This window comes from Apteryx mantelli, chromosome 31 (assembly GCF_036417845.1).
Source record: "Apteryx mantelli isolate bAptMan1 chromosome 31, bAptMan1.hap1, whole genome shotgun sequence".
Classification (NCBI taxonomy): domain Eukaryota; kingdom Metazoa; phylum Chordata; class Aves; order Apterygiformes; family Apterygidae; genus Apteryx; species Apteryx mantelli.
The window spans coordinates 477,582-503,179 of NC_090008.1; the positions used below are offsets into that span (position 1 = coordinate 477,582).

At 64.0% G+C, this 25,598-nt stretch overlaps 3 protein-coding genes across 5 annotated transcripts; 2 read left to right on the plus strand and 1 right to left on the minus strand.

Annotated features, from left to right (window-relative positions):
• Positions 1-703: 703 nt before the first annotated feature.
• On the minus strand, positions 704-3,925 carry CHRNB2 (cholinergic receptor nicotinic beta 2 subunit). Of its 2 annotated transcripts, none has more exons than XM_067313461.1 (6): positions 3,798-3,925; positions 2,970-3,115; positions 2,810-2,854; positions 2,624-2,733; positions 1,577-2,474; positions 704-1,112 (listed from the first exon to the last, which is right to left on the minus strand). In XM_067313461.1, exons 1-6 carry the CDS (start codon positions 3,838-3,840, stop codon positions 942-944), a joined length of 1,413 nt encoding a protein of 470 aa, XP_067169562.1. In that variant the 5' UTR covers positions 3,841-3,925; the 3' UTR covers positions 704-941. The 2 variants fall into 2 exon arrangements, with proteins under 2 accessions (XP_067169562.1, XP_067169561.1); XM_067313460.1 differs by having other exon boundaries at positions 1,577-2,534.
• A 1,647-nt stretch (positions 3,926-5,572) lies between these two features.
• Positions 5,573-16,099, plus strand: UBE2Q1 (ubiquitin conjugating enzyme E2 Q1). 2 transcript variants are annotated; one of them, XM_067313466.1, is made up of 13 exons: positions 5,573-5,875; positions 8,158-8,262; positions 8,645-8,749; positions 9,280-9,330; positions 11,591-11,731; positions 12,320-12,404; positions 12,947-13,007; positions 13,549-13,639; positions 13,735-13,793; positions 14,301-14,349; positions 14,633-14,728; positions 15,099-15,165; positions 15,667-16,099. In XM_067313466.1, exons 1-13 carry the CDS (start codon positions 5,588-5,590, stop codon positions 15,696-15,698), a joined length of 1,230 nt encoding a protein of 409 aa, XP_067169567.1. In that variant the 5' UTR covers positions 5,573-5,587; the 3' UTR covers positions 15,699-16,099. The 2 variants fall into 2 exon arrangements, with proteins under 2 accessions (XP_067169567.1, XP_067169568.1); XM_067313467.1 differs by lacking the exons at positions 13,549-13,639; positions 13,735-13,793.
• Positions 16,100-21,433: 5,334 nt separating this feature from the next.
• Positions 21,434-24,612, plus strand: SHE (Src homology 2 domain containing E). The gene is made up of 6 exons (XM_067313465.1): positions 21,434-22,004; positions 22,381-22,507; positions 23,177-23,458; positions 23,541-23,694; positions 23,788-23,907; positions 24,332-24,612. Exons 1-6 carry the CDS (start codon positions 21,549-21,551, stop codon positions 24,516-24,518), a joined length of 1,326 nt encoding a protein of 441 aa, XP_067169566.1. The 5' UTR covers positions 21,434-21,548; the 3' UTR covers positions 24,519-24,612.
• The last annotated feature ends 986 nt before the right edge of the window (positions 24,613-25,598 follow it).

Genomic DNA, 25,598 nt, shown 5'->3' on the forward strand with positions numbered 1-25,598 from the left:
TCTGCTCCTTGCTCCCTTGCAGCACGGAGGGTTGGTGTTATTTATAGAAAACACTCGCTTTAAAATTTTCCCTGACCAGGCCCATTGCTGCCTGGTGGCAGCACGGGAAGTGCCGCTGCCGCTGAGCAATTGGCTGGGCCGTGTGCCCCCATGCACCGGCTCCTGCTCCCCTGCACGAAGCGCTGCTCAGCACAGCAGTCCGCAAGCTGCGTTTCTCCAAGCCTCCCGCTGGAGCTGAGTTTGCTCCCCCCCGCCCCCCCATGCAATTTCTCTCATCGCTGTTCTGGGCTCCAGAGAGCCTGGAGCGGCGCAAGGGTCCAGTCAAGCCGCTGGAGCTTGGAGCAGCTGCTGGCCCTCGGTGCTGCCCGCAGGTGCGACCTAAAAATAGCGGCTGCCCGCCTGGTACGTGCTCTCGCCTTGGCGCTCACAGGGCAGGCGGCCGCCACCGCTGCTCCCCGCGCGCCTGCTGCTGCTGCTGCCGGCTCTGTCCCCACGGAGGAGATGCCTTGGGGGACGGTGCATCCCCGTGAGGCCGGTTTGGTGCCTCTGCTCTCCCTCCCTTGGCAATTTTGCTCTTTTCTCTTACCGGGATGATTCCTCCCCCGGGTTCTCCACGGGGAGCCGGAGCCCCCAGCCGCAGGGAGCGGTGCGGAATTAAATGAAACAAGAACGAACCAGCCCCCTCCGGTGTGAGTATTTATTGGTTTGCAGTGGCTGCGGCTGCCCGGCGCCGCGGCCCTGGTCCAGCTCACCCCTGCGGCACCTCCGATGGCCGGACCCGGCCGCACGGCCGGAGAGGGGGCTAAGCCTGGGCCTGGCCCCGACCCCCCGGCCGTGCGGGCTTGGAAACAGCCCCTGGCTCCCCAGCCCCGTGGCCGGAGCCGGCTCCGGGGGCGCTCGCTGTCCGTGGGGCGCGGGGATGGCGGCGGCGGCGGCGGGGGCTACTTGGCGGTGGGGGTGCCCTGGCCCAGCTGCAGCAGGGAGTTGGTGGCGTAGTTCTGGAAGAGCGGCTGCAGGAACATGCCGACGGTGCCGAAGACGCAGACGAAGACGAAGATCCACAGGAAGAGGCGGTCGATGACCATGGCCACGTACTTCCAGTCCTCGCTGACCTGCGCGGGCCGGGGCAGAGGCACGGTCAGCCGCGGCGCCTCGCCAGCGAGCCCGGACGGAGGCTCAAGGTCAGGGCGGTTACGCAACGGCTGCGCTCGCTGCAGGACGCGCTGCTGCCGCCGACGCTGCCCGGGGCCCCGCTGGCTCCAGCCACCGCCAGCAACGCCCGGGTCTCCCTCCGCTGAGCCCGGTGAGCTCGTGTCGCTGGTGAGCCGAGCGGCGGGAGCCAGCGAGCCCTGCGGCCGGTCCAGCCTGGCTCTGCCGCAATCTGCAGCCTCACGGTGCAGCTGAGGCTGCTGAGGTCGGGGCAGCGCTCCCGAGAGCCGCTTTGGAGCAGGGGCCGGGCACGGTGCCTGGGGATCCCCCCGCGCGTGGCCGTGCAGGGACGCGCTCAGCGTGTGCATGCACCCAGCGGTGCACAAGCCCCCCCCCCCCCCCCAAACCAACTCACGCCCCAACTCACGCTCTGGTCGTCGTCCTCGCTGCGCATGTGGTCGGCGATGAAGCGCACGCCGTCCACCGCCTCCTCCAGCCCGCAGCAGCCCTGGGGCGCCGGGGCCGGCGCCTGCCCCTGCCGCTCGCGGTAGCCGTTGAGCCCCTCGGCCTTGGCGGCGCCGGGGTTGGCGTAGCAGGCGCAGGCGCGGGCGCCGGCCCGGAGGAGGAGGCTGGCGGCGGCGCGCTCCTGCGTGTGCCGGCGCTGGCGCAGGCGCTGCCGGGCGCAGTTCTGCCGCGGCTGCTTCATGAAGAGCAGCGCCGGGAGCTTGCGGAGGAAGAGGGTGCGGACCCAGGGCGGCATGGTGTGCGTGGTGGGCGAGCGGTGGTGCACGTTGAGGACGCACACGCTGGTCACGATGGAGAAGGTCACCAGCACCATGGTGAACATGAGGTATTTGCCCACCAGCGGCACGTCCAGCGAGGTGGGCGGCACGATCTTGGAGATGAGCAGCAGGAAGACGGTGAGGGCGAGCAGGACGGAGATGCAGAGCGTCATCTTCTCGCCGCAGTCAGATGGGAGGTAGAAGACGAGGATGGCGAGGGAGGTGATGAGGATGCAGGGGATGATGAGGTTGATGGTGTAGAAGAGCGGTTTGCGCCGGATGATGAAGTCGTAGGTGATGTCCACGTAGGTGGAGTCGTCGGGGTTCTCGTTGCGCCGCCCTGGCAGCGCCACAATGTCCCACTCGCCGCTGGGCGTGAAGTCGTCCAGGCTGGCCACGTCGCTCTTGAGCACCAGGTCGATCTCGGTGCGGTCGTAGGTCCAGGAGCGAAACTTCATGGTGCAGTTCTGCTGGTCGAAGGGGAAGTGCTTCACCTCGATCTTGCACGCGCTCTTGTAGATGGCCGGCGGCAGCCAGAAGATGCTGCCGTCGTAGGAGATCACCGCGTTGGAGTAGAAGGAGACCTCGTACATGCCGTCGGCGCTGGGGCGGAGGGATGCGCCGTCAGCTGAGCCCGCCTGGCTGCGCAGGGCCGCGCACGGGCCGGGGGCGCGCGGCCCCCCGACACCTACTTGTTGTAGAGCACCACGTCCGGCAGCCAGATGTGCTTGGAGGGCAGGCGGACCTTCTTCATGTTGTCGAAGTCCTCGGGCTTCCAGGTGAGGCGGTAATCCTCCCACTCCTGCGGAGAGGCAGCGGTGAGGGCAGGCGCCGCCGGGCCCCGGCGCGGGGAGGCAACGGCGCGGCCGGGCTCTCACCTGCGTCAGCCACACGTTGGTGGTCATGATCTGCTCCCGCTCGTGCTGCGGAGAGAGCGGGAGCCGGTTAGCTGCCGCAGAGGCAGCGCGTGCGCGGGGCCGGCCGTGCGGACGGGCCCTCGGCACGCTCCCCGGGGAAGCAGAGCCCCAGCCAACTCACCACGCTGATGAGCTGGGCCAGCGACACCATCAGCTGCACGGTGACCAGCTCGGAGCCGTTGGCGGCCGGACGGATCAGCTTGTTGTAGCGGGCCGGGTCCAGCAGGTACTCGACCAGCCGCTCCTCCGTGTCGGTGCCCAGGCTCCCTGGGCGCCAGGGCAGGGTGAGACCCCCTGCGCCCCCGGCCCTGCTGCGGCGGCCAGACCCCCCCGGGGGGGGCCACAACCCCCCCGGGGCTGGAGCCCTGCGCCGGCCCTGCGAGCTCCCCGGGGCCTGGGCACGGGGCAGCTCGAGGGCCACGGGTGCACGCGTGTGCATGCGTGTGCATGCGTGTGCATGCGTATGTGTGCACGTGTGTGCATGCACGTGCACGTGTGTGCATGAGCGTGCAAGTGTGTGCACATGTGTGTCCCTGCCAGCCCTGCCCTCCCCCAGCCCCAGGGACAGTCCCAGCCCCGGCGGTGCCGGGAGCACCGGGAGCATCGCCGGCCCCGGAGGGCTCGGCCCGGCCCCGGGGCAGCGGCAGGACCGGGGGCAGCGGCGGCGCGGCGGGGCCGGTCCCTCCGCTGGCAGGGGTGCGGGGCGGCCAACGGCACCGGGCCGGGGCGAGTGGATTGGACCAGCGGCGGGCAGGCACCGCCGGCAGGGCTGCACGGTGCCTGGGCCGGGCCGGTACCGGGAGGGGGCCGGGCCGGTCCCGGACGCCCCCCTCCGCCCCCGCGGCGCCGGCCGGTCCCGTGCAACAGGCGCAGCCCCGAGCCCGGCGGCGCCCCCTGCCCCCCCCCCCCGCGGTGCCGGTACCGGTGCCCGACCCCCGGCGGCACTCACGTCTGAGGGCGGCGAGCAGGCAGAGGACGCGGAGCAGCGCCATGGGGGCGGCCCGGTGCCGGTGCCGGTGCCGGTGCCGGTGCCCGGGGCGCTGTCCCCGGTGCTGCCCGCGCTCTCCGCGGTGCTGGAGCCGGCGGCGGCGGCGGCGGCGGCCCGGGCGGGGCGGCCCCGGGCGGGAGGCGGTGCCGGGCGCTGCGCCGGGGCCGCCCCGCTCCGCTCCGCCGCCGTCAGCGCCGCCGTCACCGGCCCGGCCGCCCCCGCCCCCCCCCCCCGGGATCGAGCGGGGCCGGGGGCAGCTGGGGAGAACCGGGGCTGCAGAGGGGGGCTGGGGGCGACCGGGGGGGGCGCCAGGGCTGCAGGGGGCTTTGGGGGGCTCCGGGGCTGTAGAGGGGTTTTGGGGGAGCCCGGGGGTGCGGGGGGGTCTGGGAGGTTGGGGGGGCGGAGGGGTGCCAGGGCTGCCCAGGGAATTTGGGGGGGCCGGAGGGGCTGGGGGGACCAGGGAGACCGTGGAAACGAGGGCAGCAGAGGGGTTTGGGGGGGCTCCGGGGCTTTGGGGGGGCTCGGGCGCTGCGGGACATCCCAGCACCTCCTGCCGCGGGGGTCCTGGGGCTTTGCCCCTGCGTGGGGTTGATCCGCAGCTGGGCGAGCCGAGGCCGGGAGGGACACCGAGGCGGGCAGTGAGGCCGGGCCCGGAGGGGCAAATCCCGGCTGCTTTTGCCCTCCCCGGGGCAGGCCAGGCCCCGAGTGGGTGCAGGGCCCGTTGCCCCCGGGGCAGCTGCCCGGCACGGGGGGCTCCGGCCTTGCCCGGGCTCCCCGCAAGCCCCGGTGGCGGGAGCCAGCAGCGAGGCCGGCCTGGGGGGCCGGGAGGCACCAGGGGGCCCTCGTAGCATGGAAAACCCCACGGGGCGCCTCCTCCTTCGCAACCAGGGAGCGGGGAGGCATCTCCGGGCGGGCGTGGAAGGCTCCTGCGGGAACACGTCCGCTCCCAGTGCTCCCAGCAGCCAGCCTGGGCGGCTTTGTGAAGCCCCACGGGCAAGCAAGGGGCTCCCGGGGGCCTCAGGCCGCTGCCCGGCGGGTGCCCCGCTGCCCAGGGCAGACGAGGAGCCGCCGGGGCCCCGTGGTGGCACCTCCCGGCCCCCTGCAGCCTCCCCCCCCCCAGGCCCCACGTGTCGCCATCGTCCACGCACGACGCGCTCCGTCGGCTCCGCTTTATTGGGATTTCGCAGCCCAGGGAGGGCGGCACAAGCAGGGTCTCCGGCAGGGCTCAACCCCGGGAACCCCCGGGCCCAGGCAACGGGGCCCCGAAAGGCCCAGGCCGTGGGGACCCCCGAGGTCTCCCCGGGGACACTGAGGCCCCCCAAGCCGTGGGGACCCCCGGGACCCCCCCAGACCCTGACCCCCCCGCCGGGGACACTGAGGCCCCCCCCAGGCCCCGCCCCCGCTTCCGCCGCCGAGCGGGGAGGGTTCCGGCCTCCCGCAGCCCGAGGCCCGCGGGCGCCAGGTCCGGCCCGCCTTCACTTCCGGGGCGCTGCAGGTTACGTCACTTCCCGCGCGGCCTCGGCCCCGCCCCCGCCCCGGCAGCAGCGGCGGCGGGAGAAGGGGGAGGGGCAGGGCGGGCGCTTCCGGCGTGGCGCGGTCCCGCCCCCTTCCCCTGGCGACGGGGAGGGGTCACTTCCGGAGAGCGGGGCCCGTCCCGGCCGCCATCTTGGGCCGGCTCCGAGGGCTGCGGCGGCGGCGGCGGCGGCGGGGCCCGGGGCCGTCGGCGGCGGAGCGGGTCCCTCCATGGGAAGATGCAGCGGGCGGGGGCGGAGGAGGCGGCGGGGTCGCAGGCGGCGGCGGGGGGGCCCGGGCGGAGCGGGGCCGGGGTGGCGGCGGCCCCCGCCGGGCGGCTCCTGAGGCGGGAGCTGCGGCTGCTCGAGTCCATCTTCCACCGGGGCCACGAGCGGTTCCGCATCGGCAGCGCCTGCCCCGACGAGATCAGCTGCGAGTTCGTCCCGGGCGCCGCCGGGGCCCGCGCCGGCGGCTCGGGCTCCCGGGGGCCGCCGCCGGGGCCCGTCCGCATCCACTGCAACATCACGGTGAGGCCCGGCCCGCTCGGGGGGCCGGGGGGGGGGCGGCACCGGCGGGGCGGCACCGGTCCCGTCACGGCCCGCCACGGCCTGGCCCGGCCTGGCCCGCGGAACCCGCCGCGTTGCCGGGGTTGCCCAGCTCGGTGCGACGCGACACGGTGCCAGGGGAGCAGCGGGCGGGCCCGGGTCCCCCCGGTGCCGGGGCTGGGGATGGAGCCGGGGCCGGGCGGACCCCGACGCGCCCTTGGGGCTGCAGGGCCGAGCCAGGCCCGGCACGTCCCCGCTTCCCGCTGCAGTCGCTCCAGGCAGGCGTTGCTGGCTGTCCGCTCGCCATCCCGGGTTGCGGCCTGGCCCCGGAGCTGTGGCCGCCGCATTGGAGCCGAGCGGCTCCTCTCCGAGTGCGGACAGAAGCACCCCGACGCCCTGCGCCCGCGTTGGGAGAGGAGAGCGGCCTGGTGGCACCCGGAGGGCGAGGTGCCTGCTGGGGAAACCGTCCCGCAGCAGGGCAAAACGGGCAGCCGTCACCCATTAGACTCCGGCCGCGAGGGCTGGCTGATGCGTGCGGACAGAGCCTGGATGGTGGCTGCCTTGGAGCGCTTCTTGGGGGAGCAGGTTGCTCCCGAATTCCCTGTTGCCTCCCCAGCTCCAGCGAGGGGCTTTGCACCCCCTGCACAGCGCGTGGCTGGCTCTGTCGCGGGGTTTCCAGGTGGCCCTGAGCAGTGTTCCCACCTGGAGCAGGGGCGCACCCAGCGCTTCTCTGGGCCACAGCGCTGGTGCCAAGCCCCTCATTTCGTGGAGCGGTGGGGGAATCTCCTCCTGTGAGCACTGGTCCTTCCGCGCTTTGCCCTGCTGTGGCCTGAAGGCATCAGCATCTTCTCCCACCGCTCTGTTTTTCCCAGAGAGGATGGACGCGAAAACGCGTTGAACGCGGGGGTGCCACCAGGTCGTGGTGGGATGGTGAGCTGCGGTCCAGAGCAGCCTGCTCACGGATGTGGTGCATGAGTTGGGTCATTGCTCTGTAAACAGGATGTGACTGCAAATATGCTCGATGGGCTTGAGAAGTGGATGCTGTCTTAAATGGAAATGCTTCTAGGATTTCTGAAGTTGGAAGGGAAAGTGCCCAGTAGCTGCAGTCCCTGACCAAGGTGAATTCTTAAGGCCTGTGCTGTCTTCTCCTGGGGCTCCAGAGGAGATATTCCTGGGTAGATTGAGTTGGAGATTTCAAGGCTTGTTATACTGCTCTGTATCTCAGGGGAGATTATTGCTCCTGCAGTTAATGTTTACAACATCCATGCCCTCTCACCAGCCACTCACACGTGCTCCGTCTCTCTGCCCAGGATCTTTGCGTGGCTCAGAATGAGTTGACATTTTAAAAAAACAAACACTTGGTTGGCCTAGTGTGAAACACAAAGTATCACAGCAAGGACTGGAAGTTTCTGGAGTATCTGGGGCTCCTAAGTAATCCTGGGCTGGATTTTGCAGGTTCCTGTTTCTGGATCAGTTTGCCAGTGCTGGCACCTCCAAAGAGCCTTCCAGGATGGCATGTTGTGTGTGTGCAGCCAGCTCGGTGAAGTTAACAGCACATGTGCTGGGATCTGATCTCACGAGGCAGGTTAAAGCTGGTACTGCAGCTTGAGACAAGGAACGGCAGTATCTGGAAAGCCCCTAATGCAGAAGTGTACAGCCATGAGATGGGACTGATGTGTCTGGGATTTTCCAGAGGGGTGACTTAGAAGAAAAGTTGACAAAGCTTGTCAGCCGGCTTCGCTGTGAATAAAAGGCATCAGCTCGGCCCCTCGTGCTGCCTCTGAATAGGTGCTGGAGGTGGCTGTCACTGGTAGTGCGTATGTAATCTCTTCCGACAGCTTTTCTGTTCCAGACCTAGTGACGCGAGAGGCCTGTGTGGCAGCCTGCAGTGCCCTTGTGTTCCGTATTAATCGCTTCCACGTCCCCCAGCCCCAAGTGCTGAAGGGACGGTCAGCGTTACAACCTCCCTTATCCCCTCCAGCTCCCGGGGGCTGGGGGAGAGAAGCAGCACGTAGCTGAGATAGATTAGTGCGGTCGGAGCTATTGTTTGTTTTGCCCTCCATCCGGGATTAGTCGAGAGGGTGGAGTGCACTTGCTTGGACGCTGTTCCGCTGATGCGTGCAGTTTGAAGGGATCTATTTGTGGGAGATACGGGGCTGCAGCTCCCTGTCCTGGTTGCATGCCTGCTCTGCTCCCCACAGTCTGCGTAGGTGGGGCTGAGACAGTTAACAGTGGCTCAAACACCACCTTCTCCTTTTCTCTAGGAGTCTTATCCAGCTGTTCCCCCAATATGGTCTGTGGAGTCAGATGATCCAAACCTGGCAGCTATCCTGGAGAGGCTGGTGGAAGTCAAGAAAGGAAATACGCTGGTGAGGGGGGCACTGGGTGGGGAAAGGGGAGGGGTGAATAGTGGCTGCCTGTTTCTTGAAAGCAAAATCCCTGCTGCGTTCAGTGAACTGCCCGAGGTGGGAGGATGTTTCTGCCGTCGTCAAGGGGTTTGGAAATTGGGCATGAGCGGCTCTGACTTGTCTTGAGTTTCCACATGCTCTTACTTGACGCTGGGCATGATTTTCCCTTGTGTGCTCGCTGCTGCTGGCAGTGGTGCTGTGCAGAAAGGAGTGTCTTCTGGGCCTGCAGCGGGGGCCTTCCTTGTTTGTGGAGGAGAGCGATTACAGTACTGAGGAGAGCTGAAGCTTAGCTTCGTATGTGGGATCTCTGTGTTTCTGTGACACTTATCTGCTCTCTGGACAGCTTTTGCAGCACCTGAAGCGAATAATCTCAGACCTGTGCAAACTCTACAACCTTCCCCAACATCCAGATGTTGAAATGTTGGATCAGCCTCTGCCGGCAGAACAGGTGAGTAACCTTGGATGAGATTTCCCAAGCCTATAGAATGAGTTCCCAGGTTTTTGCTTTGAAGGCTGACGCTTCCTAACCACATCACCACACAAGATGGCACATACAGCATACGGACGAGCACTGTTCTCCCCCTGGTGTGCTGTATGTGCCATCTTTTGTGGTGATGTGCCCTTTTCGCTGCATCTAGTGTGGTACTGAACCTTGGCCAGGATCGCTGGGTTTTCTTCTAATTGAATGTGAGGCATTTATCTTCTCTCTCAGGGGCAGATTCGTCTCCTTGGTAATGACAGCCAGGTTCGTTGTACCTGGCAGGGGACAAATCTAGGGCCCCTCTGCAGTCAGTGAGGCACAGGACTGCCCAGCCCTTGGAGCTGCTGCCGGTGTGTCTAACTGCAGCTTTGCAACAAAAAAAAAGATGTTATTAGGCACACGCTGCGAGAACCTGGTTGCTCAGCTGGCATATGCTCCAGGAGCTCCGCCACAGGAAGCTAATGATGCAATCTGTCTCTATCCTTTTGTCCTCATAGAGCACACAGGAAGAAGTGTCCTCTGAAGAGGAAGATGAAGAGATGCCAGAGGTAAGTGCCTCTTCACTGTATGAGGAAGTACGTTGGACAGCTGAGCACAGGGGCTGTTGCTATGAGATGTCTGATAAAAGGTGCTAAGACACAGAGATCATATTTGGAAGTAGCTTTTGGAGTCCAGATGTGGAAGACGCCGTTTGGGTCAAAAGCTTGATTGTTTTCAGCATTTTTCCTGCTGGGTTCGCAGGTGGCCATTGGCCTCGGACACAGGTGGGAGTGATGCATTAACAAAATGTGCAGGACTGCAGCAATAAGAAGCATTGCCATAGCCTTTAAGATGTGTAAAATGAGCTAAGAAGGGAACCCCTTGGCCAGTTTCTCTCTCGGTTTGTGCTGCTGTTCTCTAGAGTCTGAAACTCACTCGTGAGCGATTTGATTTCCTGGGCGTGCAGAGCTGAGTTGCCCTTGCTGGCAGGGAAATCACACCGTGAAAATTTGACTCCTGCAGAGAGGATTAGGTAGGATCGCTCAGTGTGCGAGCGAGATAATTGGCAGGAAAGGTAGAGGCAGCCATACTTCACTGTAGGCTGAGAATATCATGCTGTAAAACCCACAGGCTTCAGTTGTTTGGTTTGTGGTTTAGAGATCTCTAGAAGTGGGTGGAATAATCTTGAATCTCCATGGTAATATTTTGTGATGCACTTCTCTTTGGGTGTGTGAGGCGTATGCACCTAGTTAGAAGCACCGCAGAACCTAGGGGCAGGTCACTTAGCAGCACACACAGCAGTTCTTGGGGTTTTAGCAAAGTTAATAGCTTGTTAAATCGAGACCAGTCTTTGCAAGGGTCCTCAGAGAAAATGTGGAGGCTTAAACTGATACCACATATAACCTTGCGTATCTACAAACTTGCTGTTTCATGGCAAATTTGTGATGTGCAAGTCCTCACATTCCCGTGGGCTGGAAAACAGATCCTTGGGAACCGAGTGGCTACTAGTGGTAAGCTGCATATGCGGGAGCAGTATTCCCCCTCCTGCCTTCTGCTGATGTCTTGCATTGTTGTACAGCTGACAGAACCGTTTAAAGCAAAGGTTTCTTGTTGTGCAGCTGGATTTGTTGGGCTGCGTCTGAAGAGCAGAGCAGCCGAACTCTGCCCTGGTGCAGAGATGCATTATGCAGGTTAATCCGCTCGAGGGATTTTCTTCCTGTGTGAAGGTCTAAAAATGTCAAAGCCCTTCCCAAAACGATGCTCGTCCAGAATAGCAACGGCTAGCTGGAGAGGTTAAAGTAAACACTTGCTCCGAGGATTTAATACCAGCGTTGGAGCTGTGCATATCTGTAGCCATTTGCAGGCAGTTTCCCGGTAGCTCAGCCCTGTATGTTGACATGCAGCCTTCCATAGTGGCAGTGGCCACTGTGCAGCGGAAAAGAGGTCTGCAGTGGCCACTGTATTGCTGTGACTGTTTTTTTGCTGATTATTAACATCAGTTGTCTTGCACCTGCCAGCCTGATGGATGTTACTGTGGAAGAGGATGAGGGGCTGAGCCTCTGGCTGTGTTGGGGAGAACTTAGGCAGCTTGCTGTGTGGATGGAGAGCTGAGCTGACCTAAAAAGAGCCTCCAGACACATAGTGAAATGTGACATCTCTTTCAGGGAAAATGTCCTGAGCCACTGAATTTTGTGTATGAAAGAATCTCTTCTTTCTGTGCTGGTGACCTGGGTTCTTGTTGGGTATTTGTTCACAAAGGGGGAATAATACAGCTCAGCAGCACTGCATCGAGTATCTGTGCTTTGTTTCAGCCCTCCAAAAATGAAGCACAGGGCTGTTTGAGCCACATGCACGCTGAGATGCAATGCCCCACAGTTACGTGAGGCTCATTGAGGAGCATATGCAAGATTAATGGCTAATTATAAACAGGCATGAGACTTGGCAGTGAAGAATCTAGTGAACAAAGAGCTTATACGAGCCCAAATTAAATCTGGAAAGGGAAATGTACCTCTTTGCCTGCTGGCTTTGGCACGGGAGGGCTGCAGGGGCCCAGTGCCTGAAACTTCTTGCTTATAGGACAGAATCTTTCTCGAGCATGCCCAGACAACCTCCCTGCACTGAGGTCTTGTGTCTTCTCTTCCATCCCAACGTTTGTGCCTAGTAGCAAGCCTTGGGATTTCTTTGGGAGGGAGGTTAGCACTAGGAGTGCATCTTGGTAGAGAGACAGCTTGGTCTCTACGGTTACTCAGAGCAGGGAGGATCTCATACCAGCAGATGGATCTCATGCTGAGAGTGGATGTCATACTAGTTCTCTTCTCCCCTTCCCAGGACACTGAGGACTTGGACCACTATGAGATGAAAGAGGAAGAGCCAGCAGATGGAAAAAAGACAGAGGATGAAGGCATTGGGAAGGAAAACCTCGCCATTTTAGAGAAAATAAAAAAGAACCAGAGGCAAGATTACTTAAATGTACGTGTCACCTGGAGGGCCGGAGGGTTGGGGAAGCAGAGGGACCCAAGGGAGTGATGGAGACACCCGCTAGCCCCATATCAAAGGGGCAGTCTCCAGCCAAAGGTACAGCGAAGGCCATCAGGGGCTGGTGTGGCTTATGCAGAGAAGGCAGTTAAGTGCCCCTTGGCTCATGGAAGTCAGTGCTGGGTTCAGGCGAGCGTGGTGCCCCTGAGAGATTGGCGCTATGCAGGGCAGCGTTCCTGCACCAAGATCTTGGCTTCTCCCCTGCTCTCAGGAGCTGAGCTTTGCCTTGGGTCATGGAGATGCCTGGCGCGTTGCGACTCTTGGGCAGTCTGTTAGTTCAGAGGACAGGGAGGAATCTCTGCTGCAGCTGCACTACCTGGGGTAGCTTATTTGTCTGGAACAAGGGAGCCTGCTGGAGGGAGAAAGGGGAAAACGGAGAGAGTGGGGGACACAGTAAGGTCTGGTCTAGAGGCCAGGTATTCCAGGGCAGGACTTCGAGCTCAGGCTTTAGCCTCGCATAGCGATGGCCGCAGCGTGTGCAGTGTAACAATGCAATTCCCCCTCCTCCCAAATTCCTCTCAGGGTGCAGTGTCTGGGTCTGTGCAGGCCACCGACCGGCTAATGAAGGAGCTCAGGGATATTTACCGATCACCAAGTTTCAAAGGCGGTAAGTACTTCAAGGAGCTTGAGGGAGGGGTTCGTGTAGGGGTTTTCCTCGTCATTCCGGGTGGTACCTAATGGGTCTCAGAGCTGAATTGTTCTGTTCTGCTTAGCTGTATCATGGGGAAGAGGATCTCAGGCCTTAGGTTGTTGTGGCTCAGTCAAGAGTAAGCAAAACTGCCCTACCATCTCCATTCCCTGTCGGTGCTGGATGGAAGCAAGGAGCATGCTGTGAACGGGAGCATTTCTGAGACAAAAGCTACTTTTCTGATGTGTTTGTCTGTTGCACATGCCTTTCTGCTGTAGGGATTGGCCTTAGTTGGTAATGTTGCTCCTACTCCTTTCCTGAGCGCCAGGATTCAAGGAGGAATAGTCAAAACTGCTGCCATCAGGATGGCCCCCTGGATAAGATCTCCTTTTTTGGGCTGGGCCTATGCCAGTTTGTGCTACAGAGCGAAGGGGACTTGAAATCTGGATGACAGCGCAGACCCCTGTTTGGATGGCTGTTCAGACTCCCCTGTGCTAATGCGCCTCCTCTCTGCTTTGCAGGATACTATGCAGTTGAACTAGTGAACGACAGCCTGTACGATTGGAACGTCAAACTCCTGAAGTAGGTGGCAAAGCTTGGGAACATGCAACTGTTGTGGATCTTGGTGGTGGGACCAAAACATCCCTGTGAGCAAGGGGAGAAGTGACCAGGGCAGGGGAGCATCTGGCAGAGCTTAGTTTAGCCTTTTTTAGTCTCATGGGTAGCCTGCTTGCTGTCTCCGCATCAGAAGGGAGATATTTCCAGAGAAATGAGATAATCTTAGGGCTCTGCAAGTCTGTCTGCTGTTCCTAGAGACCTGGAAGAGGTGCATCAGACAAAACCCTGAGCTTTCACACCCTCCAGACACCAGTACGGTCTCTTCCTTGGGCCAGGCAGTCTTTATTTTTAAGCTGACAGCATGCAAAGGGTGTGATGGTCTTCTCTGCAAACCAGGAGCAGAATGCTGGCAGCGCATGCTGTCACTGCCCTCTGGGTGTGAACCTGAGGGCCCACGTGCCAGCCAGGTTGTGCAGGTACAGTAGCTCTGGGGCTCGTTGGCAGTGTGTGGCTGACTTTATGTGCACGACCTTGTCTCTCACCCGCTGGGGTTTTCCTTTGACAGGGTTGACGAGGATAGCGCTTTGCACAATGATCTCCAGATCCTCAAAGAGAAAGAAGGAACAGATTTCATCCTCCTAAACTTCTCCTTTAAAGTAAGGCTTTCTCCCCATCCTCAAGACTTGCCTGTTTCAGCGAGTCATAAGAGAAAGCGTTTCTCAGCAGCTTTGCTTCCCTTCTCTCCTTGCAGGATAACTTTCCTTTTGACCCACCGTTTGTAAGGGTCGTGTCCCCTGTGCTCTCAGGGGGGTAAGTAACTGCTTGCCTGTCTCTGCTCAGCCAGGTCTCTTGCACCGCCTCCTGGCGCAGTTTCAGTACGGCATATTACATCTGCTATAAAGGAGTGACAGTTCCTCAGGTTTATCCGTTGAGGAGTGCTGCACAGTCCTGTAATCTTGGTGATGTGGGTCTGCGGTAGCCTGTGAAGCGACTGGCCTATCCGGTGGTGACAGTGACCCATCTGCCTTGCAGCAGTACCTGCTCCGATTGCTGCAGGCAGTGCTGCTTGTGGGAAGGGAATAGGGATCCGAAGTGTAACCCTGCGGCAGAGGTGTGATTGTGGCAGTGTGGAAGAATGAAAGCTGCAGAAACCTGCTCGGTTGGGCGCTCCCAGGCAGTACAGGCAGGGGTTGGTGGGGCTTTTTGTTTTATCTGAGACCTGCTCTGGGGCAGTGAGGAGATTGCTTGTCTGTGGGGCAGGGGGCGGGTGAGCCAGTGTCTGTCTCTAACACAACTTTGCCTGTTCCCTTCCCCAAGGTATGTTCTGGGTGGCGGTGCCATCTGCATGGAGCTACTTACAAAGCAGGTGGGTACTGGGAGCTGCCCTGGGAAGCGCTGGGGCTCCAAGGCCGCCAGTGTGGCCTGGGGAGCAGCTGCTGTCTGTCGTGCTTCGTATTCTGCTGTTTGGGGCCTGCTGGTGGCAGAACGCTGCCCCGACCGCTACTTGTGTCTCCTGCCGGCAGCTGTAACCTGGCAGGGCTTTGCGATGCCTGTGCGGTGCTTGGAACGGCCCTTTCTTTGCTGTTGACAAGCACAGCCCAGGGGCAGCGGTGCGCGCTGGCCTCACGGTGTTGACCTCTGTCCCGCAGGGCTGGAGCAGCGCGTACTCCATCGAGTCGGTGATAATGCAGATCAGCGCCACCCTGGTGAAAGGGAAAGCGAGAGTGCAATTTGGAGCCAATAAGGTAGGAGCTGGTCTGGGGCAGCCAGGCAGGGCCTTATCCCTCGGGGCAAACGCAGGCTGCTTTGTGGATCTAAGACAAGGCAATGCTCTTGGGTGTTTGGGGTCGCGAGAGCCTAACGCAAAGGCTGTTTTTTATGACTGTGCTGTAGTCCAGGGAATTTTTCTTGGGAAGGGAAGGGGAGGGCAGGCATCTGGGAACTGCGTTTTTGTACCATGTAAGCAAACTTAGGAAGCAGCTAGCAGAATGGATGCAGATGGAGAAACCTACCAGCTCTTTGGCAGCGTAGTTTGTGTAGGGAAGGTGTGTGAAATGTCTTGCTTGTTATGTCGGGTTCTAGCTGGACTGACTGTCAACCTGGCTTCCCTTGCAGAATCAGTACAGCCTGACAAGAGCACAGCAGTCCTACAAGTCCCTGGTTCAGATCCATGAGAAAAATGGTAAGGCCTGAGGGAGAGGGAGTGTCTGCAGGATGGTGACCTTTCTCCCTGCTAGTCTGGGACTCCTCTAGGCGGAGCATCCAGACAAGCTGCTCAAGTTTTTTCTGCCCCGTCTGTAACTGCCCAAGTGCAGAGATTGCCTGGAGCAAGATCACACCGACAGCCAGGGGAAACAACTGCTCTCTAAAGCAGCAAACATGGCTGCAGCATCCCTCTGCCCTTCCCACCCTGGCCCTGGCGGTTGGTGTTGGGGTCCCTCCGGTATAACTGGAGATACGATGTTGCTGTTCAGACGGTATCAGGAAGTAGTGTGGAGAGAAGGAGGCCTGGCAGTCTGGGAGGCCCCCACGGAGCGGTGGAGTCTTCGTACTGGGCCCCTCGCAAGTGGGACACAGCATGTTCATGCTGCCAGTTTCTGCAGCTTTTCTAGCTGTGTGTTTTCAGGTGCGGCGCTCGTGTGCGTGTGCAGCTTTGTCTCATGGATCTCCGTTCTTGTTTCAGGCTGGTACACGCCGCCCAAGGAAGACGGCTAGCACTGATACTTGGATACTGCAGGACCAATTTGATTATCTTCTGAATGCTGTACTTGGATCTTAAGATGCCTCTTTGGCTTTCTCCCAGGATGTAATAGCTCTGCCTGTTGCAGGACAATAATGGCTGTTATAAACTCTAAAGAAACTGTTTAAGCAGTTGGACTGACCTAAAACACTTGCTGGACCCTTGCTAGCAGGCATTCTTATTAAAACAAACTTTTGAGCCTCTTGTATCGCTGGAAACTTTCGACTCTACTCCAGTCTAGAGCATCCTCCTTACCTATGCTATGGATTTAATTTATTTTCTTATTTCATGTACACTGCTTTTTTTTGTTACAGTGTATGATGGATGTGTATGGAAAATGTATCTTTGGAGAAAAATTACAGTTTGTTAATTTGAAGATGCTGGTCTGACTAATTTTTTCCAAGCTGCTGTTGGGTGGAATTCTACCCTCTGCTGGCAGCAGCCTGGAGCAAACCAGTTTGCAGTGGCCTTGCCATGCTACATCTTCAACACTGCACCGGGCTGGCTCGGTTGCGGGGCAGTGAACGGAGTGAAGGGCCTGTGAAAGGGCCGTGTTGGAGGTGGGGGTAGAGGAATGGCCAAAGCCTGCTTGGTGTCAACACTTCTGCGATTTTCATGGACAAGCCAAGTGGGAAAGTCTGGTACAAACTTTCTTGGAAGAAAGAAACCCTTCTTTCCAAGCATCAAAGGAGCAGGGCTTCCAGCCCTCTTCTCCTCTAGATCAAGAACAGACTTTTCTCTTTATAAACTGCAAACTTTTACACCTCGGGAAGCAGAGATGGAAAGATCTGTAACAGTTACCTGTGTGCTGCTGTGGATGAATGGTTTGTATGTGCATCTAAGGGCTGCCAGCTCTCACTGCGAACTGTTCTCTTCAGTGTCCTGTGTTGCTAAGCAGTGAGACAGACGAGCAGAGGCTCAGCTGTGATAAACCTGGAGCTGGCTGTAGCGGTGTCTGCCTGTCTCTCCCTGCTGAACGTGTGGGGTGGGGAAGGTGGGTGAGCAAGCTGAATGTTGTAGAAGACAAGCCTGTATTTATGCATCTGCACTGTGGTGCTGGTGAGTTGAGCATGGCAACTGGTTAATTACGATGCTAAGCCGTGTCCTGTAGCTCTTGACTCCATTTCATTAAAAGCGGGATCTCCTTTGCTGGCACAATCCTGTGCACTCAGCTATGCAAGATCAGCCCTTGCCTCGGTACCTGTAACTGCTGTACTAGAGACGAAAGCTACTGAATAAAGGCGGGCGCCGGGCTCGGGCCGGGAGCGCTGCGTGCGAGCCACGGCTCCGTGCTGCGCGCAGGCTGGTCTTGCTCAGAAGGGGTTCGTGTCATGCTGCCTCTTACTGTCCTCTGGGAGACTTACTGACCTGCAGCAGCAGACTGGGGCAAGTGGCACCAGTTCTGTAGATCTTATTTATTATTTCCTCCTCAACCTCGTGCCATCTTTCCTAGCCTGCTGCTCCTGCCCCGCTCAGCGGTAACAGGGCTGAGCTGCAGCAGTTGATGGAAAGCCTTCGTGCAGCGGGCTCCAGCCGTGCCCTGCTGCTCAGGTCCTGTTCCTTGCTTGCATCTCACCAACTCTGCATTTAGGTTGCTGGAAACAAATTTTGGTTTTATAGCCGCTCTAACTTTTGGTGTAAAGTCCTAGGCTGTAGGGCATAGCTGACTCATTTAGTGTCAAATCCAACCATCAGTATTAATTCATTGTATTTAAATAAAAGTTATTAGAAAATCAAAGGGACTCAGAAGAAGTCCATTATCTTACCCAGCAGCTGTTCTGCTCATTACGCTTTGCCCTGCTTCAAGCCTTGGAATAAAAAGATGCTGTATGAGAGGGGATTACTGATGGCTTTTCAATGTTTGCTTCAGGGGTGGCTTCAGCCTCTGCGAAGGACCATCTCAGAGTTGTGCTGAAGGACTGGGAAAGTCAGGGCAGCTCCTGGGTTTGTCCTGCGGATGAGGCAGCAGCTCTCCCATGCCCTGGACCGGAGCGAGCCGGGGGCGGCCGTGCGGGGCTCCAGCTCCCGGCCCTGTGCCCGGGCCGGCGGCGGTGGAGGCATCCTCGCGCTCTCCTGGCTCCCTTCGCACCCTCTGTCCAAAGCACCAGCTGTGCAGCAGGGGGTTAAGTCAGTTTAATGAATGTTGAGCGAGGCATTGCCCAACTTTGCGGCGTCACTGTCCCTCTAGGTCCGGGCTGCTGGGTCACACGGGGGCCGCGTCTGCAGCTGAGCCTTCCTTACTGCTCTAGCGCTTGGGGGTTATTTTCCTTCTGGAAGATGACCTGGATAGCTTCCAGCAGCCCTCGCTCCCAGGTCCTAGCTACTTCCCCAACAGGCCTGGCCGGATTCGGAGGGGTCTGGGGTGTCCCCTGAGTTAGGCAGGAGACTGGAACAACAGTACCAGAGTTTTATTTGAATGCAGCCTCCCTTGCTCCTGCCGCCTTCCTCCTCAGAAGCCAGCCGCAGGACACCAGGGCTCCGCAGCCGGCTGCCTTCCCGTTCCAGTTCTGCCCCAGCCTCCCCCCAGGGTAGATCAGCAACTGCGGGGCCGGGGCTGGCAGGGCTTTCCGTTTCTGAGTACTGCACCCAGGCAAGATTAAACATTAACTCAGCGCTGCAGGTGCTAAGGCCTCACGCGGGAGCGATTAGCCCAAGTCCAGCGGTCCTGAGGACGAGTCTGACTGCTGAACTGCCCCTCGAACCCCTGCGGGAACATCGCAGACCGACAGGAGCCCCGGCTGTACGGCGACAGCCTCCCGCTCCTGCTTTCTTTAGCACTTGGAGTTTCCCCTGTGCACGGAGGCCGGCGTTGGTCTCGCCCCAGCCGCGGGAGCACGTGTCCCCGCAGGGTCCCCCTCGGCAGCCCTGGCTGCACCCCAGGCGGCTCAGGGACGTTGCTGCTCCTCGGCTGGGTGGTGAACTCGAGGCTGGAAGCGCGGCAGGAATAGCACGAGCCGGAGTCTGGCACTCGTCCGCCTCACGCTGCCGCGTGTCCCGTCTGTTCTCACTTACCCGAGCGGCAGGATCCACCTCGTTCCGCAGACAGGTTCAGCGCTAGTCACCATCGCGTTAGCTTTGCAGTTGTCTTGTTTTGGCTTCTCGGGAAACAAGCCCTCGGCACCATCTGTTACCTCCGTCGGAGAAGCTCCTACAACCTTCCCCTTCGGGATTTGGCAGAGGATGGGGCGGGAGGAGAGACTTGCTAAAAAAGAAGGTTTGGATTTAGCGCCGTGAGGCGCGCGGGCTGCAGTCAGTGGGTCACGACGTCCCCGAGATGCTGCCGGGGGCGGGTGTCTTTCTTTGGGGCCACGTCTGCTCAGCCGAGGTCTGGGCGACGAGGTGGCTCCCCAGGCCTCCACCCCCCCCGCATGGTTTTTCTGCCGTTCGTGTCCCCCCGGAAAGACTAAGAGGGATTTAAACCCGGCAGTAAGCCAAGAAAAGACCCAAAACCAGCAGCTTTTAGTCTCGTTCATAACCTTACCAGCGGGGACCTGGCGTTTTGCTTGGCCCGGAACAAGTGGAGCTGCAGTGAGCCGGGATCCCACCACCACACACGTGGAGCACGAGCTGCTCCAAGGAGCAGGCGCTTCGGCGGCGGATGGAGGTTGGCAGCACTCCTGCGAGCGGCACGCGCGCGGCAGATGTGCGCTAGAGCCACCGAGGCTGGCGCGGGGCAGCCGCAGAGCAAGTGCTTCTTCCTGCTTTAATTCAGTCTTGCCCCACTAACGCTGTGCTGCTGTGGTCGGGCGGTTTCCAAGCAAGACGGGGCCGTCTCGCGGAGCTGCCGCCCCGGCTCGCAGAGCCTGGCTCACCCGGGCGTCGGGGGTGGTTGAAGGAAGCTGAGCGGAGCCCAAGTGACCCCGTGTGCCGGTGCCGTGGGAGCCAGTTCGGGCGGCAGCCTGGGAGCGGCGCCTCGCCACCGCGAGTCGCATCCTGTCGAGCCGCGCCGAGGTGGAAATCACCGCCACTTCCTAAGCCACTGCTGCAACTGCGCTGCGGCGGGCCAGGGCCGTGCTGCCGCATGCAGCTCCTGGTGCCACCATGGTCCGTCCCCCCCCCCCCCCCCCCCCCCCAACGCGGCCAAGGGCTGCTCGCTTGGCGCAGGCGGCTCCGGCGCAGCATCAGGGCTCGAGCCCCTGCTCTGGCCACAAGACCCGGCCCAGCCCCAGCTCGACACTCAGCCCTGCTGAAGGGCAGCTTTTCCTTAGGGCCGTTCCTGGGAGCCTGCGGACAGGCGGAGCTTGAGCCAGCCCAGGCTGGGAGCTGCCGAGCACCTCTAGCTGCAAAAAACTTTATCTGCAGAATTCCCCCCATTGCCATGGGGCAAATGTGTCAGTGTACCAGCCCCAGCACCACACACACATGTGCACACACGCGCACACACACACACACACACACACACACACACACACACACACACACACACACACACACACCAGCCTTACAGGAAACAAAATCTGCTTTCCGCATCCTCACAGAACTGGGTCTTTTAGCCACATCCCGCAGCCGCAAGCAGGGTGGCAGGAGCGCTGGGGCCGAGGCCCTGAGCCCCCGAGCCGGGCAAGCACCTGCCTGCCGGGGTGTGTGGGTGTGTGTGTTGGGGGGGGGGGGGGGGTGTCAAGTCGCAGCCCCTTTTTGGCAGCCCCGTGCCCTCCCTCCCCATTAGCCTGCGGGGTGGCCCGGCACACTGCAGCCCCAGCTGCCGCAAGGGGACCCTCAAACCACCCCCCCCCCCCCAACAATCCCACCGCCATCTCGGAGCAGTGAGGAGCACCTCGGCCACTCGGGGGGGGGGGGGGGGCGCAAAAAGGAGCCCCCCCCCCCCCCAGTGCCTCTGCGGCGAGGTGGGAAAGGCTCTGGCGTCGGGGGCGGGGGGGGGGGGGGAAGGGGGCTCTCGGGGGCCGGGGCCGCCCCGTCGGGCCGGGGCCGGGGCCGGGGCGCCGCCCGGGGCCGGGGCCGGTGAGACGCCCGCCGGGCCGGTGCCGCTGCGTCCCCGGGGGCCGCGCCGCCCCCTCCGGATCTGGGCGGGGAGCGCCGGCCCCGCCACCCCCCCTCCGGCCCCGTCCGGCCCCGCTCGGCTCCGCGCCGTCCCGTCCCGTCGCGTCGCGTCCCATCCCGCGCCGCCGCCGCCGCATGGGGCCCCCCGGGCCGGCCTGAGCCCCTGCCGCCCCGCCGCCCCGCAGAAGGGCGCCGCCGAGGAGCCGCGACGGCAGCGGCCGTGGGGCCGCGCAGAGCCCCCGCGGGGCTGCCCCGGGCTGGACCCGCCGCAGCGAGGGACTGCTGGAACCCGCCGCCGGGGCCGAGGGCTCGGGGCCCCCCCCGGGCAAAGCGCCCTCGGAGACACCCCGCTCCCGCCCCGGGCTGACACAGCTGGGACCCCCCCCGGACGCCGGGAGAGACCCCCCCGTTCCACCGGAGCAAAGGACCTGGGACCCCCCCGGCGCCCCTTCCCTGGGGCCAAGGACCCTTGGAGAGACCCCCGGCCCCCCGGGGGGGGGGGCGCATACGAGCCGGGACTGCCCGCCGGGGGCGAAGGACCCGGGGCCGCCCCATCGGCCCCCTCTGGAGCCAAGGACGCCTGGAGACCCCTCGCGCGCCCGGCGACGGGGGGCGGCAGCCCCGGCCCCCCCCCCACCCCCCCAACCCGGGGAGAGGCGCCGGCGCGGCGGGCTGGCCCCCGGCCGCCGCGGGTCCCGCTCCCCCTGCCCGCCGGGCGGCCGCTCCTGGGGCCGGGGGGAGCCGGGGGGAGCCGGGCCGCCCCGCGGCTGAGCTGGCCCTGAGGCCGCGGGGGGCGGCGGGGGCGCCGCGCCGGCAGCCCCTGCCCCATGGCGGCCAAGTGGTTCAAGGAGTTCCCCTCCAACCTGAAGACGGTGTCGGAGCGGGCCAGGCCGGGCAGCGGTAGCCTGGGCAAGCTGTGCAGCCCGTCCCGCAAGAGCCCCGGCCCCGGCGAGCCGGCCGGGGGGGCCCCGCCGGGCAAGAACCGCAAAAACTCGGCGGCGGAGCTGGGGGGCTGCCGGGGCGCCCCGGGGGCCGGCCGGGACGGCGGCGGCCGGCTGTCGCGGGACAACCTGCAGGGCCTGCTGCAGGCGGCCGCGGGAAGGATGCGCAAGAACTCGCGGGCGGAGGGGGCCGCGCCGGAGCCCCCCGCCAAGGGCTGCGGCACCTACATCAACCGCCTCATCAAGGTGGAGGCCCACGAGAAGAACGGCAAGGGCTATCCCAGCGCCGGCCCCGCGCCGGCCCCCGAGCAGGACAAGGGCAAGAGCGCCAAGGCGGAGACGGTAAGGCGGGGGGGGGGGAACGCGCGCGGTGGCGGCGGTGGGGGGGTGATGTTAGACCCACGGCGTCCCGCGGCCCCTGGAGCCGCCGTGCATAGCGCCTTCATCCCCTTCATCCGTTTTGGGGGGGGGGGGGGTGCGATGTCCGTCCTCCCCAGGCCCTGCTCCCTGCCGGCCCCCTTCGCCCGGCGCTGGCGAAACGAGCGGTTACGTAAAGCTGTTTCTGGCACGATCGCGGCGGGAGCAGGGTCTTCGCCCCCGCGGAGCGCGTGTCCTTGCGCCCGGCCGCGGCACCGCAGCCGCCCGGGGACTTTCACCCCGGCGGGCAAAGCCTGGCCGGGGGCCTGAGCCGGCGGCGCGGCGCCGCTGCCCCGCGCAGGTCATCATCCTGGAGGACTACGCCGACCCCTACGACGCCAAGCGCACCAAGGGGCAGCGGGAGGCCGAGCGCCTGGGCGAGAACGACGGCTACATGGAGCCCTACGACGCCCAGCAGATGATCACAGGTGGGTGGCCGCCCCCGTGGGCGCGGGAACCGCCGGAGCCGCCGGAGCTCCCTGCCTCCGCCGCGGAGCCGCCCGGCGCGGCGCGGGCGTCGGGAAGAGGGAAGCGGCTCCGGTGCTTCCTGCCGCCGCGCCGGCGGAGATAAGCGGCAGGTTTGCAGCAGCCTCGCGCCTGGGGCTGCGGCGGGGTGCCGGGGCGGGATGCGGCTCCCCGGGGAGGTGCGGGACCCGCCGCCCGGCCGCCGGCTCCGGGGGGCTCGCGGCGTGCCAGGGCCTCGCTGCCGCCGCCGCGACCCCCCGCTCCACCCGCACAGCTGGACAGAATAACAGGAAGTGAGTCGGCCGGAAGCTGGAAATAAAAGATTTGCTGCTGATGGTTTTTTTCCGTGCGGGGCGGCCCGGGCTGTTTGTCCAAGCCGGGTCGCCGGAGCCCGGTGCCGGGGGGCGAGACGGGGCGGCTCGGGGTGGGCGGCATCGCTCCCGGCCCGGGCGCCCATCCTGCGCTGGGGACCCTTGGCGCCCCAGCACGTGTCCCGCAGCTCCGCTCGCCCCTCGCCCGCCGCGCGCGTCCCTCCGCGGAGCGAAGCCCGCCGCCGGGTGGGTGCGTGGGTGCGTGCGTGGGGTGGCCGCCGCGGCTGCCCGCCCCGACCCCGCCGCCCCTCCGCCCCGCAGAGATCCGCCGCCGCGGCTCCAAGGACCCGCTGGTCAAAGCCATCCTGCTGCTGGACGGCCCCGGCGAGGCCGGCGAGGCCGGCGGCAAGCCGGAGCCGGCGGCCAAGCGCCCGGGGCCCAAGGAGGGGCCGGGGAAGGGGCCGCAGCTCTACGACACCCCCTACGAGCCCGGCGAGGCGCGGGCGGCCGAGGGGCGGCTGCCGGAGGACGACGAGCGCCCCGCGGCCGAGTACGAGCAGCCCTGGGAGTGGAAGAAGGAGCAGATCGTCAAGGCGCTCTCGGGTAAGGGGCCGGGGCCGGCGGCGGGGGGCGGCGGGGCGGCCGCGGGGGGCTGACGCCGCCTCCCCCCCCCCCGCACCCCCAGTCCAGTTCGAGGGCTCGGAGCGGCCCAAGGAGGAGGCGCCGCCGCGGCAGCATCTCCGCCAGAAGAGCTGGACCCCCAAGATGCTGAAGCCGGCGGCGCCGGAGCACGGCGAGGGCGAGCGGGTGGATCCCGCCGTGGCGCTGGAGAAGCAGCCGTGAGTCTGGGGGGGGGGACGGGGACACGGGGGGGGGGGGGGCCGGGCCGGCAGCGCCCGCCGCCGCTCAGCGCCGCCCCGGCTCTGCCGCAGCTGGTACCACGGGGCCATCACCCGCGCCGAGGCCGAGACCCGGCTGCAGCCCTGCAAGGAGGCCGGCTACCTGGTGCGGACCAGCGAGACCGGCAGCGGCAAGTACTCCATCGCCCTCAAGTGAGTGGCCCGGGGGTCTGGCCATGGGGGGGTCCCAGCCCCGGAGGGGGGGCGGTCTCGGCCCCGGAGGGTCCCATCCGGACCCTGGGCTGCCCGTGGGAACCGCGGCAGGGGAGGGAGCACCAACATCCCAGGGGATCGTCCCCCCTCCCCCCCATCCCGGAGCAGGGGGGGCCCAGGCGTCCTGGCCCGGGGGCGCTGCCCCGCGCGGTGGCCGCGGCGCCGGGGCGGCCCCCTCCCCGCGGCGGCATTGTCGGCAGCGCCGGCGGCGTTTCCTTCCTGAGGAAGCGGAGCCCCCGGAGCCGAAACAATCGGAGCGGGGAACGGGAACAAATAGAGGGTGGATCGGGCAGCGGGGCGGCCCCGGGGCCGGAGCGGCCGGGCTGGGCCGGGCCCCCGCTGACGCCTGCCGCCGCCGCCGCAGGACCAGCCAGGGCTGCGTGCACATCATCGTGGCGCAGACCAAGGACAACAAGTACACGCTGAGCCAGACCAGCGGCGTCTTCGCCAGCGTGCCCGAGGTGGTGCACTACTACTCCACCGAGAAGCTGCCCTTCAAGGGGGCCGAGCACATGGCCCTGCTCCACCCTGTGCACTGCAAGCTGCACTAGCGCCCGCGCGCCCCGCGCCGCCGCCCGCTCCGGCCCCTGGGGCGCCGCGACGGGGCCGTGTAACGGAGTAATAAAATAAAGGTGTTGGCCGAGAGGACACGGGCTGCTCCGGGGCGGGGGGGAGGGCTGTGCTGGATGGGGCGGGGGGGCCAAGGCAGGTCCCCATGGCAAGGGGGCTGCGCAGCAGGTGCAGAGAGACACGGCGACCCCTCCTGCTCCTGCGGCGGTGGCCAAAGCAGCAGGGTCCTCCGGTCCCGGGCAGCTGCAGCGCAGGGTGCTGGGTCCTGCACCGAGCACCCTGGGCCATGCACCATGCACTGAGCACCCTGCACCCATGGCCAGCTCGGGACATCGTGGTCGTCAGGCCCCTGCCACCTCGTGGCTAGAGCTGCGCGTTACCAGCTGCACGAGGCCATTTTTTGGAGAGGAAAAACAAGAAGCCTGGCCGAACCGGTCCCTCCGGGAGCTGGTCGGGTGCCACGGGGCTTTGCGTGCAGAGAGCAGGCTCGGGCGCTGCCGGCCGCGCTGGCACCACAGCTTCCCGCATGCTCACTGCGGCCCCGGGGCCCTGGTGAGCCCGCGGCCGCCCCGCGCTTCGGCAGGAGGGCAAGGGCAGAAAACACCCACGGGCCGTCGGGGGGGGGGGGGGGGGCAGGCAGGTTTGGGGCCGGCCCTGGGGTTACTCAGCCCCGCGGCACCTTGTGCCGTTTGGGAGGACGGAAGCGGGTGACTCAGCCCCGGCCTCGTGCCGGCACGAGCGGGCGCTTTCGGGAGGCCCCCGCTGGCAGGGCACCCCCGCCCCGCGCCCCGGCCGGCCCCCCGCGCACATCTGCATCCTGCCGAGCTTTTTATAGCGGCGGGCCGGCCCCGCGGGGAGCGCGGCGTCCCCAGGGAGCCCGGCGCCCGCTCCCGTTGCCCTGCGGTTTCCTGCAGCTGCGGCTCCCCAGGGCGTTGCACAACGCGGCACGGGGTGGGCTGCTCCCGGGGCCGCCGGCACGGCACGGCACGGCACGGCGTCCCGGCCCAGTTCCCGCGGCGCGAGGGGCTGCAGCGCCCGCCCGGCCCCCCCTGCCCCATGCA